The sequence below is a fragment of the Ciona robusta genome, chromosome 10 (genome assembly GCF_009617815.1).
Source record: "Ciona robusta chromosome 10, ASM961781v2".
Taxonomy (NCBI): Eukaryota; Metazoa; Chordata; class Ascidiacea; order Phlebobranchia; family Cionidae; genus Ciona; species Ciona robusta.
The window spans coordinates 6,633,859-6,647,939 of NC_143244.1; the positions used below are offsets into that span (position 1 = coordinate 6,633,859).

General features: G+C 36.8%; 3 protein-coding genes across 3 annotated transcripts; 2 read left to right on the forward strand and 1 right to left on the reverse strand.

Annotated features, from left to right (window-relative positions):
• Nucleotides 1-2: 2 nt before the first annotated feature.
• On the reverse strand, nt 3-1,134 carry LOC149730246 (uncharacterized). The gene has a single exon (XM_089886317.1). The coding sequence runs from the start codon at nt 929-931 to the stop codon at nt 344-346; it is 588 nt and encodes a 195-aa protein (XP_089742443.1). The 5' UTR covers nt 932-1,134; the 3' UTR covers nt 3-343.
• Nucleotides 1,135-1,310: 176 nt separating this feature from the next.
• On the forward strand, nt 1,311-8,180 carry LOC149730247 (uncharacterized). The gene is made up of 6 exons (XM_089886270.1): nt 1,311-3,787; nt 4,485-4,590; nt 4,787-4,939; nt 5,314-5,914; nt 6,091-6,244; nt 6,647-8,180. Exons 1-6 carry the CDS (start codon nt 3,670-3,672, stop codon nt 7,582-7,584), a joined length of 2,070 nt encoding a protein of 689 aa, XP_089742396.1. The 5' UTR covers nt 1,311-3,669; the 3' UTR covers nt 7,585-8,180.
• A 679-nt stretch (nt 8,181-8,859) lies between these two features.
• LOC149730248 (uncharacterized) lies at nt 8,860-13,941 on the forward strand. The gene is made up of 6 exons (XM_089886271.1): nt 8,860-10,003; nt 10,392-10,497; nt 10,826-10,978; nt 11,495-12,101; nt 12,408-12,558; nt 12,779-13,941. The coding sequence occupies exons 1-6, from the start codon at nt 9,886-9,888 to the stop codon at nt 13,699-13,701; spliced, it is 2,058 nt and encodes a 685-aa protein (XP_089742397.1). The 5' UTR covers nt 8,860-9,885; the 3' UTR covers nt 13,702-13,941.
• The last annotated feature ends 140 nt before the right edge of the window (nt 13,942-14,081 follow it).

The window sequence follows — 14,081 nt, forward strand, 5'->3', positions numbered from 1 at the left end:
AGTTTGTTTGTCTGTGAAAGAAAATATGTTTGGGTTTGAAATTATTTCACAATTGCGTGAACACAAGAACAGTCTAAAACGAAATTAGATGCATGAAGCTTGGGTATTACTTAGGTATTAAACTAAAATGAATTCACTTGATAAACAAATTCACAACAAAAACAGTTTCCCTACTTGGATAGGTGTAACATTGACATCATATAAAATAGCTTTCTATTCACCATATATTAACAATCACAGTCAAAGTATATTGCATGGCCTAGAAATAGGTTCCCTATGTTTCGTGGGTGTCTTTCTATTGTAGCGATAATTGTTCACAATTCAAGAAACGTTCTAGTTATATTTACATCCTCCCATAAAGTTGAGCAACTTCTACTTCTTCTCTATGTGCTTTACTCACCATGTGGCTGTTGTATGGGTGTGGTCCATTAAATGATTTGTTGCACACATCACAGTGCCATTGAATGTCACTTTTCCCTTGGTTTTCTTTATATGCGGACACATATTTCTTAGGTGCAACATGTGTAGGCACAACTTTTGTATTTATTTCTACAGTTTTCTTATTTTCTAACCATGGCAATGATGCCACTTTTGTTTCCATTTTCATTAAGTAACTTTTCGGACTATATCCTTCTTCTCCTGCCTTGTTCCTCACAAGCCACCAGTGCGGTTGTTCTTTATGCTCGCTTAACAAAAACAGCTCCTCACTTTGTCTGATGGACAACTCTTTAAACCCTGCAGGTGAATTTGGGTTTGCTTTGTAATTGTATTTAGCCATTAACTTTGAAAGAGTTGAATTTTTTTCCATAAAACCGTTTGAATTATTTGACTTTTGTTCAACAGGGTTGGTTTTTTGTTCGAATGGCTTCATCTCTTTACTTTGGGATTCAAATTTACTCAACCAACCTCGACCACGTCCACGACCGGCCATTTTGTTCAAGTTTTCTGCAAAAGATAAAACTAACGATCGTTCAAAAAATAGGCCTTATAAAATAAACATTTCTGGGGGGTTTTAGACTATAAAATGATTTTAAAACTTCCCGTTTTATATTTTTGTATTAAATACTCGATGGATAAACAATTAATATAAGATTAATACAGATTTTGCAACACAAAAATACGACCCAATGCAACAAGGCGAACCAATTTTCCCAAATAGGATAAAAGTTTGCAGAAAATTATTTAAATTTGACCCAAAGGTGGTGCTGTTTTAGATTAATCAAACCTGGGGACTTAATTATTCCTCTATGTCAAACAACTTATTTTAAAACGCATGGAATCATAAATTAACATTACTACCTCTCCTCTGATGAGTTGAAAAGACATAACACGTAGATATCATTACTTCAAACCTGATTAAAAAATTTCAGGGTTTTCACGTGTAAACGATAACGTTAAGCTCGGGTTTCACCCTGTAAGAGTGTGTTATTAACACTCTACGTAAATTAAGTGTTCATGGACCGTAAGCTTGCCTAGTTTAATGAAATCAATGAAATAAAGGCAACAAAAACACTTTTATTTTCCACCAACAAGCCAATGGACACTCGTAAACGTCACCTTCAAGGTCCCAAACCACCATGAACAGTACATGGACACAATACATCGCATAATTTATTGTCTTCCTCTAATATTCCCTACATGAATATTGATTGTTGCAATTTAAGCTTTAAAGGAAGTTCATTAAAAATATCGACGAGATTTAACCTTATTTAACACGTTGTTACCGCGAACAACATATCCGTTTTCAACCGTATGGATACTATCCCATCTTACCCCACAGCAGTACTATATAGAATTGTATGACACCAATAAACCAAATAAATCTAACTTATATTGAATATCAACAATAGCCTGGTTATGAATTTCCTATACTATTATGGATATGTCCATATTCGGTTTCCTATAATCTAACAATCATAAGATTACCGAAACAATGTTTCTATTCTTCCGGGCACGCTCTGTTGGTTTTGTTTGTTTATTATTTATGAAGCTAAAGGTATAACTCCAATTCACCAGCATATTGCCAGCACATGGAGAGTGTTTTTGTACAATGCTGTTGTATGAACGGAAACGAGTTGTTGATACGGTTGATTGGAAATCTCAAGCAATTATCGACACACCGGGCGTATGTTGGATTTATAACAGTTGGTCAAACGCAATCAGTCAGTCCTAGCGAATGAGTTTTAGAATACATAGTCAGGTGTAAGTATATAGGCTGTCATGTAAAGAGAAAGTTGCGACTGTTTGGTGATAGTAAATACTAAGAAGTTCACTTCCAAGCTTTATCATCTGCGAGGTACGGTTCGATAAAAGTCTATTAATGTTGTTGGGTTCGAATGCGCATTAATAATTTATCGACACATCGAAGAACGAAGGATGTTAGTCGCACGAACGCTGTATACGAAAGCGTCCCTAAATAGGAGTAAGTAACATAGTGCGATCATGCCATATTAGCCGAACTGCATATGCAACGCAAAACATTTGAGTAGAAGCTTTTGAACTGAAATATTTATAACCAACGTTCGTACTTGGCCGAAAAAAAATCAGTTACTGTGAATGAGAAAATCAATTTGCTTTTTACGTTCAGTCTCCCTAAAAATGAAGTTAATTATGCGCCGTATATAACTGGGTGGAAATTAAGGGCACTCAGAACAAGCATTATAGAGTAAAATTGCGCCGTTTAGTCCACGAGAAAGACCGTAAAAAGACCAACGGTTTCTGTAAGACAGTTGGATAGTGTTATTATGTTACCTGTTAGTGTTATACGAATGTACAGTAGGCAAATATGTTTGAAAACTAAACTACCGTTTATAATATTAAGAGGCGATACATGTGGGTTTTATATTAAGTTGTGTTTGACAGTGTCATGTCGGTCCAGGCGTTTATTGCATTTTGTACGTCAAGTTATAAAGATCGATATAACACTAAGTTCAACCATACTTCCGTTAGTTTAACTTTGAAATATATCTGTAAGTCAGAGGGTTTAAATTATCAAGTCAAATATAATAGATTATATACAATTACTATACAATGGCAATTACGTTGAACGAGGGTGATCGTAGCCAGGGCAGTATTTCAGCTTTTAAATTATGCATGAGTAAGCATAATACAAGGTAGACAGGATTAACGTCTATATTGTATTAGAATGTAGAATCATTGAATTAGTTTCGACAAATACTTCAGGGATCAAAATTGATTTCTGTTTTTTTTTGTTTCTTTTGGACCATGGTTTATTACACGGGGCACTTATAAATCATTCCTTGCAAGTACAGCTTCGAAAGATACAGAATAGCAATATGCATTATACGTCGATTAGCGGTCATTAATGATTGTCTTTGACGGCAAATACCAGAGGTCGATATGACGAGGGTCGCCAAAGCCTCGTGCTTATAGTTCTGGCGAAAGCATTCGAAAACCCATCTTCATATGAAAACGACGCTGGTATCTGTAATTACAATAAGTGTTCTCTCTCACGGTCAAAGTGAGGATTTCGATCTCAATGTGTTTCGATCGCTTCAGGACTGAAAAAAATCCATTTTCAAATCTAATATAGGGAAACAGATAAAATGTTGCTAAGGTTACGAATGATGTCTTATCTTTCAGTTCAAAGACAGGTTTATTAAAACTGCATATACACAGAAAGTTGGAGTGTAAGAAAAGTAGGGTAAAATGTCTTGGCATTTCTTGGAACGGTGGGTCGAGAAGGCCAACCAACATTCTACATTAGTAGGCAAGTTCTGGATTACATTTCTTATCGTTTGTCGGATGGTGATCGTTGCTTCTGTTGGTGAGTTGAATACGGTGTAGATGGTTACGACATTTATCATGAAATAGTTGGGTGGGGAAGATGGGACACCTTTTTATACTATTTTCTCCAGTAGCTTGGTAGTATAAAAAATCCTTTAAAGAATTATAAAACTGTATCCTCATAGCTTCCATAAACCGTTTTTAATTGTTTAAAACACGATAGGAATATTTTGATATTTTGTACTAAAGGTGTTTCATTTGCCCCATCCTACTATATGTTGAAACATACACGTTGGTAACATAAGTTCTTCCCAGCTGTTTAGTTTTTTTTTAACGTGGCGGTATAGTGTTGGGCTTGGTACAACTACTACATGAAGGTCTGATGATTTGTAGGCAACATGTTATTTTCAGATCAACGTATAGGGTGTCCTAACCTAAAATAACATGCACAGATTGTAACCTTTAATATAATTACGACTGCCAGGGTAAAATAAACATATTTAGTGCAAATTATTAGACGCATAAACAAAGTACGTATCCTTCTACCACTATATTGTCAGCAGGATGTTAAATTATATAGCCTTTATCATTCACTACGTCGCTGACAACATCCTTAAATCCGGATCAGACATTTCGATTTTGGAGTTTTCGAAACCTTAACGTTGATTAGAACGAATATATTTCAACCTTTTATTTTATTGCAAAGGATTGGTTGTGACAATAATCTGCTTATACAGGTGATCGGGTGTACAACGATGAACAAAGTGAATTTAAATGCAACACACTTCAACCTGGGTGTACGAATGTATGTTTCAACAGATTCTCACCGATATCCCATTTACGGTATACATCAATTGTTTATATTGTAATATAATTACCGACTTGGTTAACAGCAGCATTTAGAGCGCTCGCCTTGTAAATAGAATGCATTTGGTTTAAGAACGGTGCTGTGGTATTTATTGTGTGTCATATCCAAATGGGCCTACCGTATACTATTAAATACAAAACAGATGGTATAAATGATTTTTTAACTCTATAGATTTTGGAGTTTTCAAATATTGTTCGTGGCAACTCCTTCCGTAATGTTCGTTGTTTATTCTGCTCATAAATCCAAGCTGAAAAAAACGTCAAGTAAGAAAGCGAGAATTTCAAACGATGAGGACGATGATAAAAGTGAAAAGCACGTATCTGGGTAAGAAGTCATCATGTAGCTATGTATAATTATTCCGACACAAATTGTTCAAGGGTATAATTAGTGCCCAGTAAGAGAAATTACAGTCGTGATCTATAAAAGTTATAACGAATGGTTTGAACGGCCGAGTTTTGTTCCGATATCGAATAACTATCAACGTTCGTCATCAACTGTAATTACGCTCAATATATAGGTTTACTTGCGAGTCCTTTTGGTGATCAATATATAAGTATATAATTTAAAAATTCCAAATGAATATGTGTTTGCTTAAACTTGAGCTCGTACGGTACAAAGTAAATGCGACGTAAATTATCCTAATGTAGTTTAGAAGTTCTTTCAATCGAAGAGCTTTAATTATTTAACATGTCTTACAGTCAAAAGAACGAAAATATTGACGCCTCAATAAGCCAGCTCCAATCTGGAAGCAAAAAGATGAAACAATTCGAGGTCGATTTTCCTGTTAAACGACCTAGCATTGAAAAGAAAGGGAAAGCACGAGGCAGCTCACGCAATAAAAACAGAAACAGCAGCAGATCTTATCCGCGAGATGGAGACAAAGATCCTCAGGCATTTCCTAGAAGTACAATGATTCGTCTTGGTAAACAATTGAGCGATAGTGAGAGAACAAAGAGCTGGGAGGAGGAAACAACGCATCGTCACCAGAAGAGATATTCACGAAACTCTCGACGTGGTATAAGCAGCAGCAATACAAGTGGTGTTGGTACATTTGATTATCGTTCAAAACGTGGGAACGATACAAGAAATCAGAATAACAACAATAATTCAAACGGAACACCAACATTTGCTTGGCGACAACCGACACAGAACACGCAGAATCAACAAAACAATGAACCTGGTCCACAAGTACCGACGGCACCAACGGTGGATGAAGGGCGGCCTGCACAACCAACTAAACGAGGTTTGACTGACCTTATTATGTGGGTGCCTTCAAATTGCGATGATGAATATCATCAGGTAAGCTATAATCTTGTTTTCTCTTCCCAGATAAAAAATAGACTCAACACTAAGATAAAAGAGCCTAAACCTATTATTGTTACCTGTATCTTTACGCTAACTTTTAGTGATTCAAATTGCTCCTTTCTAAGTTACCGCGGTTTTTATAGTTAATGTTAACATTGCGTAACTTACAGAACGGTGCAAACATCAACGCTGAAAATGCTTTCACCGATACAGAAGCACTTCACAATAATGGTCAACCAACGGCAGAGAATATATCAGCATACAAACATTATGTGAACGAATACTCCGGTCATATTTTTCCTTCGGCACCCCCGCAATATCCAGGTAGATAACGTTTACAACGACCGTTAGGTGTATTGGTACACCATGTGTGTCTCTATAAGAAGACACCCACGTTATAGCCCAACCTAAGAGTAAACTTGGGGTGTATGAATGCAACATGTGTGTCTTGTCCAACGTCTAGTGTATGTGTATAAAAAGGGGGACGTAATGTGATAACTTGACAGTGAGAATGATTATTTGTATAAAAACCATGTTTGTCTCGTGTACGATTTCAGAGATTCTGTCACTTAGGCCATACGTGACATTTTGAAAAAATACACCGCATTAATGCACAAGGTGCTGTATGAATAAGCATGTGTGTCCGATGTATACCAAGATACCTATGCCGAATTACGACAATGAGTATGGAGTATATAAATAATTGTTGGTAAAACTATTTTCCAGGTATCGCTTTTGATTCAAACTCGAAACCATGGATCAGTGCATCGCGTGTTTCATTGGCAATGGACACGATTCCACTTAAGAATGAAAAGTCAAAGAAAGTAAGCGATTTTCGTGACGAAAAGTTTAAGCCAACCAATCCTTTGGCAATGAAGGCTCATATACCAGCATTTGCGCAACACTTTCGTTGGTATTTAGCCAATGTGTTTGTTCGTCTTTGCATCGAAGTTGGTTTCCTCGTTTTGCAAGTTCTTCTCTTCGGATTTCACGTTCCTGAATTGTACAAATGTGAACGCCGGCCGTGTCCCAACACCGTCGATTGCTTTATATCTCGACCAATGGAGAAGACGATCTTCTTATGGTTCATGTTTCTATACAGCTGCATATGTGTAGCACTCAATCTAGTAGAGTTTGTTTATCTGGTATACGCCTATATAAAGAAGCAAGCACAGAAACGGGTGTCGTCTTCTAAGAGTAAAAAAGAGGTTTCACTTCATCCTAATAAAGATAGTGGACTCAGTCGGAATGGATACAACGGTTTACGAGGAGGGTGGATGAAACACGACATCGATCCTGTTGAACTTGATCTTGCTGAATATCAATTTAGGCAAATGAATGACGACACTTCTTCTATCGGAAGTAGGCCTCCAAATATCGGGTGGGGTGGGAGGTACACTGGACGCCAAGTTCCTCAACGTAAAGTTATTGTCAGCGGTTCGAATGCTTTCACTGGTTCTGCACGGGATGCAAGCAGAGGTGACACTTCTACAAGAGATATGATGGCGTTTGAGCTCGATTCCGATGACGAACGAGACATGATTGAAATGGAGATAGAAAGAATAGAACAAGACGAAATGGATTTCCAACAAGATAATGATGCAAATCCTGAAGATGGTTTGGATGGGAACGACCAAGTAGATACAGGGGATAATTGCATTTAACGCAACAACGTCATCTATGTTCACTTAGTATATTCACGTGTGTTTCAATGTAGACGTAGTACAGATATCTAGGCACGTAAAGTTATTCATTTGTATGCATAGATCGCAACTAAAGCCTTCAGTATAGATGCTGCTAGTTTTTCGTAATTACGAAAAGTTCTTTGCTTGACTTCAATCAACCAAAGACTTGGTGTAAATCTCCCTCGACTATAATAAGACCTTGCCCACTCGTAACTGTCGTTAAGATTGGTTTATTACACGAGGTCAAACCTCCACCTGCCATAGGAAACTTGCACGAGCATGATACATCGCATCTTTTATTGTCCCGTACACTATTCACTGCATAAGATATTGATTGTTGCAATTTAAGTTTCAAAAGAAGACTTAATCAAAATATCGACTAGATTTGACCTCCTGTAACACGTTGTTGCCAAAGGCTGTTATGATGGACGTATGCAAGCGAACAAATGACAACAAATAAAACCGATAAAGCACAACAAGTGTTTAAATCAGTACTGAACAAAAAGTTGTATTTAAAATTTCGTACCCCAGCCAACAATTATGAAAAATACATGCGACGATGTTTCTTTTTTCAAGAGTCATAATCTGTTGATTTGGTTTCTTTATAATTTAAGAAGTTGAACCAATTTTGAAACTTAGCCTTAATATGAAACAATTGGAAGATTCAGATAGACGTCTTAATTAATTACCCAACCACTACAAATTTCGAGAAATTCTTTAAAATCGGCCACACTTTATGAATGAATTGGAAGTTTAGCTTACAAAGTATGTACCGAGCATGTTGGGTAATTACTGTATGGTGTTGCTAAGTATAATGGCATTCACTTGCAAGCCTCATCATCTGCGAGGTACGGTTCGATAAAAGTCTATTAATGTTGTTGGGTTCGAATGCGCATTAATAATTTATCGACACATCAAAGAACGAAGGATGTTAGTCGCACGAACGCTGTATACGAAAGCGTCGCTAAATAGGAGTAAGTAACATAGTGCGATCATGTCTGATTAGCTTAGCTACATCTGCCACGCAAAACATCCGGGTAAAAACCTTTGAACTGAAATATTTATAACCAACGTTCGTGCTTGAGTCTAACTCTATAAGAAATTAAAGAAACGTAAAATCAATTACCGTGAATGAGAAAATCAATTTAACTTTTTCTTTCAGTCCCCCTAAAAATGAAGTTAATTATGCGCCGTACAACCAGGTGCAAATTAAGGGCACATATTCGAAGAAGGATTGTATGGTAAAATTTCGTGATTGAAAAGAGGAGAAAAGTGGTAAAACAGAACAAGAGGTTTCCGCTGAAACTTAAAAAGCTTTTTGAAGATAGGTTAGTAACCGTTAGGTAGGACCAAAGTTAGTATAGACCAAGACGTTGGGTAGGACAGGATCTTATGATTGATGTTGTTTAATGGTTATAACTGAATAAACGACTAAAACAGCAGGGGGGTCAGAGTAGAGGTGGCATTTGAAAATATCACTTCGTGAAAGAGCTTCATTTCTTTGGGTTTACCCAAGTTAAATGTGATACAAAGTTGTTATGATCGTGAATTAGTTAAATGACCTTTGCCTAATACATGTCTGTGAAATCTAGATCGTTTGGATAACTAAACTTCCATTACATTACAACGGATAACATACAATTACTACACAATGACAATTACGTTAAATAGGTCTGATCTAACTCAAGGCAGTACCGGGGCTATTAAATTATGTATGAGCAAGCATAATACACGGTGGACAGGATTAACGTCTTTATTGTATTAGAATGTAGAATCATTGAATTATATATTCGACTGATTTATCTAGGATTTTAATCAAAATTGATTTCAGGTTTGCTTTTTCGGTAATTTTGACCAACTATTTAGCCACAACGCAGTTCTAAATCATTTATTCTAGCAGCAAGTACAGCTCGTAAAGTTACAGGATAACAATATGCATTATACGTAGATTAGCGGTCATTGATGATTGTCTTTGATGGTAAATGCCCCGTAGGTCGATATAACTGGGTTGGCAAAGGCGTGATTTTAATTATGTCAAAAGCAATTCTTTTATCTTCATATGAAAGCAACGTTGGTGTTTGTAATCACAATGAGTGTTCTCTCTCAGGTTCAAAGTGAAGCTTCCGAACTAAATGCGTTTCAATCAATTTAAGAATGATCCTAAACCTTCACCATATATATAAGAATGCATAGGAGGTATTATGAATAAAACGATCTATACTCACAAGGCGGTAGGAACACACAGCTTTAGCGTAAGGTTGTCGAGACGAGTAGGGTAAAATGTCTTGGCATTTCTTGGAACGGTGGGTCGAGAAGGCCAACCAACATTCTACATTAGTGGGCAAGTTCTGGATTACATTTCTTATCGTTTGTCGGATGGTGATCGTTGCTTCTGTCGGTGAGTTGAATACGGTGTGGATGGTTACGACATTTATCTTAATAATATGTGTTGTATGTTGAACATATGGACTAATATACTGTAACGTAATGTTTAACACTTGGCGTCAACTATAGCAAAATATACACGTGTCCGTGTAAAACCGCTCCTCCAATGCCTTCGTCTGTAATAATTAGAGATCCGTCATGCTTAGATGTTTTCCTATATTGCTTTGTTATGTTTTTTAACTCATAAGTGATTTTAAGTGATTACATAAATACTAAACCGCATCCTTACTACTCCCATAAACCACTGTTAATTGTTTAAAACACTTATTGCAAAGGATTGGCTGTGAAAATAAATTTTATTTTATTGCAAAGGATTGGCTGTGAAAATAATCCGCTTACAGGTGATCGGGTGTACAACGATGAACAAAGTGAATTTAAATGCAATACTCAACAACCTGGGTGTACGAACGTATGTTTCAACAGTTTTTCACCGATATCCCATTTACGGTACGCCATCCTTAATGTTTGTACCACCCATTAAGTAATCCTACAAAATATCCTAAATTTAATTCATCTCTTCTAATCCGAAAATGAAGAAAAAATAATTTAAACAAAAATGAGAATGGAATAAAAAGCATAGGAACATTTAAAACGTGCTAAGATTAAAACTTACTAATAAAAAGAGTATCGATTCAAAGGGGGGGGGCTTCTGAACCGAACATACTGTAAACTCGCATTGATTTGGAATTAATTAATAATTTAAAGCAAATCAGGATGTAACGGGAAAAAATATGTTTAAAACGCCTTGTTTTTAAATGTATTCGAAACTTGACAGATTTTGGAGTTTTCAAATATTGTTCGTGGCAACTCCTTCCGTAATGTTCGTTGTTTATTCTGCTCATAAAACGAAGCTGAAAAAAACGTCAAGTAAGAAAGCGAGAATTTCAAACGATGAGGACGATGATAAAAGTGAAAAGCACGTATCTGGGTAAGAAGTCATCATGTAAAACATGTAACATTCTTTAGTGCTTGGTGTACGGTAGCTTGTAGTTGCTTTTACATATAAGAACATATATTGTATATGATACCTGATGTGTTCTCCTGTTAACATTCTGACGTACGTTGTTGGAAATTGTGAAGAAAATCAAGGTTTCGTTTTAAATCCATTGGGAGAAATTAAGTTCGTGATATATCAATGACTATATAAATGAATGGATTGGGCAACTGACATTTAGCTTTGTTCCGATATCGATTAACTTTCAACATAACTAATTCATAATAGACTCGACAATTATAGACGAAGCTCCATATTTTATTGTATTTATTGTATTTATACTGCTTCTACAACAACTATCTGCTTCAAACTGTTGTTTTACAATGGTACTATGTTGCAAATTTTTTGTTAATGCAGTTGTAACAACTTCTGTACAATTTTAAAACTAGTAGAGGTGTGTCTCATGGACGATGTGTAAAGCTCGATTTAATTTTTCAACTTGTCCTACAGTCAAAAGAATGAAAATATCGACGGCTCAATAAGTCAACTTCATTCTGGAAACAAAAACATGAAACAGTTTGAGCTTGACTTGCCCGTAAAGGAATCTAGCAAAGAAAAGATTAGTTTCGGCAACAGAATACGTGGAAACCTGCGCAAAGAAAGAAACAACAGTAAATGGTATCCGCGAGATGGCGACAAAGATCCTCAAGCATTTCCTAGAAGTACAATGATTCGTCTTGGTAAACAATTGAGCGATAGTGAGAGAACAAAGAGCTGGGAGGAGGAAACAACGCATCGTCACCAGAAGAGATATTCACGAAACTCTCGACGTGGTATAAGCAGCAGCAATACAAGCGGTGTTGGTACATTTGATTATCGTTCAAAACGTGGGAACGATACAAGAAATCAGAACAACAACAATAATTTAAACGGAACACCAACGTTTGCTTGGCGACAACCGACACAGAACACACAGAATCAACAAAACAATGAACCTGGTCCACAAGTACCGACGGCACCAACGATTGATGAAGGGCGGCCTGCACAACCAACTAAACGAGGTTTGACTGACCTCATTATGTGGGTGCCTTCAAATTGCGATGATGAATATCAACAGGTAAGCTATATTTTGGTTCTATAACTTTCATGGAGATGGTCTAAATCTAGAATCGCTTTATTTCTGCGCACCGAGCTAAGTTAATGACATACCAGCACAAGAGTATTATGTTTCGATGTGTAGGCTATGTGTGTATAGAAGTTAATTACGACCATGTCGTTATACTAATGACTCAAATATTAGAACTTAAAGCTTTGGTCGTGATTGTTAAATCTTTGAGTAGACATTAGGATGTTAGTGTTTTAATTTGTATTTTAAAATTACAGTTCCAACAGTTGGTTTAACTAGTTATTACGTTCCTTACAGAATGATGGAAACATCAGCGCTGAAAATGCTTTCACTGAGACAGAAGCACTTCACAACAATGGTCAACCAACGGCAGAGAATATACCATACAAACATTATGTGAACGAATACTCCGGTCATATTTTTCCTTCGGCACCCCCGCAATATCCAGGTAAATAGTAGAGTAATTTTATTCGACGTTACTTTAAATTTTAGTATATCAGAAGACACCCATGTGTTTCTGGTATATAAAAAGACAACCATGTTTCACACTACAACGAACGTGAGGTGTATGAATATGCCATGCGTGTCTGATGCCTCAAAATACATTTATTGTGCTTGTAGTGTAGAATAAACAATTACAACGGCTGTTAATACAAACTATACTCCAGGTATCGCTTTTGATTCAAACTCGAAACCATGGATCAGTGCATCGCGTGTTTCATTGGCCATGGACACGATTCCACTTAAGAATGAAAAGTCAAAGAAAGTAAGCGATTTTCGTGACGAAAAGTTCAAGCCAACCAATCCTCTGGCAATGAAGGCTCATATACCAGCATTTGCGCAACACTTTCGTTGGTATTTAGCCAATGTGTTTGTTCGTCTTTGCATCGAGGTTGGTTTTCTCGTTTTGCAAGTTCTTCTCTTTGGATTTTACGTTCCTGAAATGTACAAATGTGAACGCCGGCCGTGTCCCAACACCGTCGATTGCTTTATATCTCGACCAATGGAGAAGACGATCTTCTTATGGTTTATGTTTCTATACAGCTGCATATGTGTAGCACTCAATCTAGTAGAGTTCGTTTATCTGGTATACGCCTATATAAAGAAGCGAGCACAGAAGCGACTGTCGTCTAGACCCAAGAAGGACGTTCCGTTCTATCCTACCAAGGGCAACAAGTTTGGTCGAAACGGATTAAGAGGGGAATGGAAACAAGACATTGACCCTTTAGAACTTGATCTTGCTGAATATCAATTTAGACAAATGCACGACGAAACTTCTTCAATGGGAAGTAGGCCAGCTAATGGTGGTTGGGGCGGATGGTACACTGGACGCCAAGTCCCACAACGCAAAGTTTTTGTCAGCGGTTCGAATGCTTTCACTGGTTCTGCACGGGATGCAAGCAGGGGTGATATTTCTACAAGAGATATGATGGCGTTTGAGCTCGACTCTGATGACGAACGCGACATGATTGAAATGGAAATAGAAAGAATAGAACAAGACGAGCTAGATTTCCAACAAGATATCGATACTGGAGCTGATGTTGGCATGGAAGTGAATGACCAAGGTGATGTCGGGGTTAATTGCATTTGATGCAACTCTTGTAAGATGAAGTGTAGATAAGTTCCAGTCTAGACATTTTTGTAAATTTGATTCGTTTGATACTTTTCGAAAGAGCAAAACAAATAAGTGTTATTGTCTTTTATGTTCGTCCTATCTTTGTCCATAAACAATTTATTTTATATTTTTAGTTTTTTGATATTGTGTAATCTAAAGAATGTAAACTGAGTGTCGTGGTTGTATTAAGTCTCAGTAAACGTAACTGCTTTGTCATTGGAGTGTGACTGTAATATCTGGCTGGGATAATAATGGCCGGGGTTGCGTTTATCTATCTTCTGTCAAAAAACGTGGAACAAGTTTAACGAGAATGACAATAACCTGAACAAGTCGACGTGGAAAGTCTTGTTTGTATG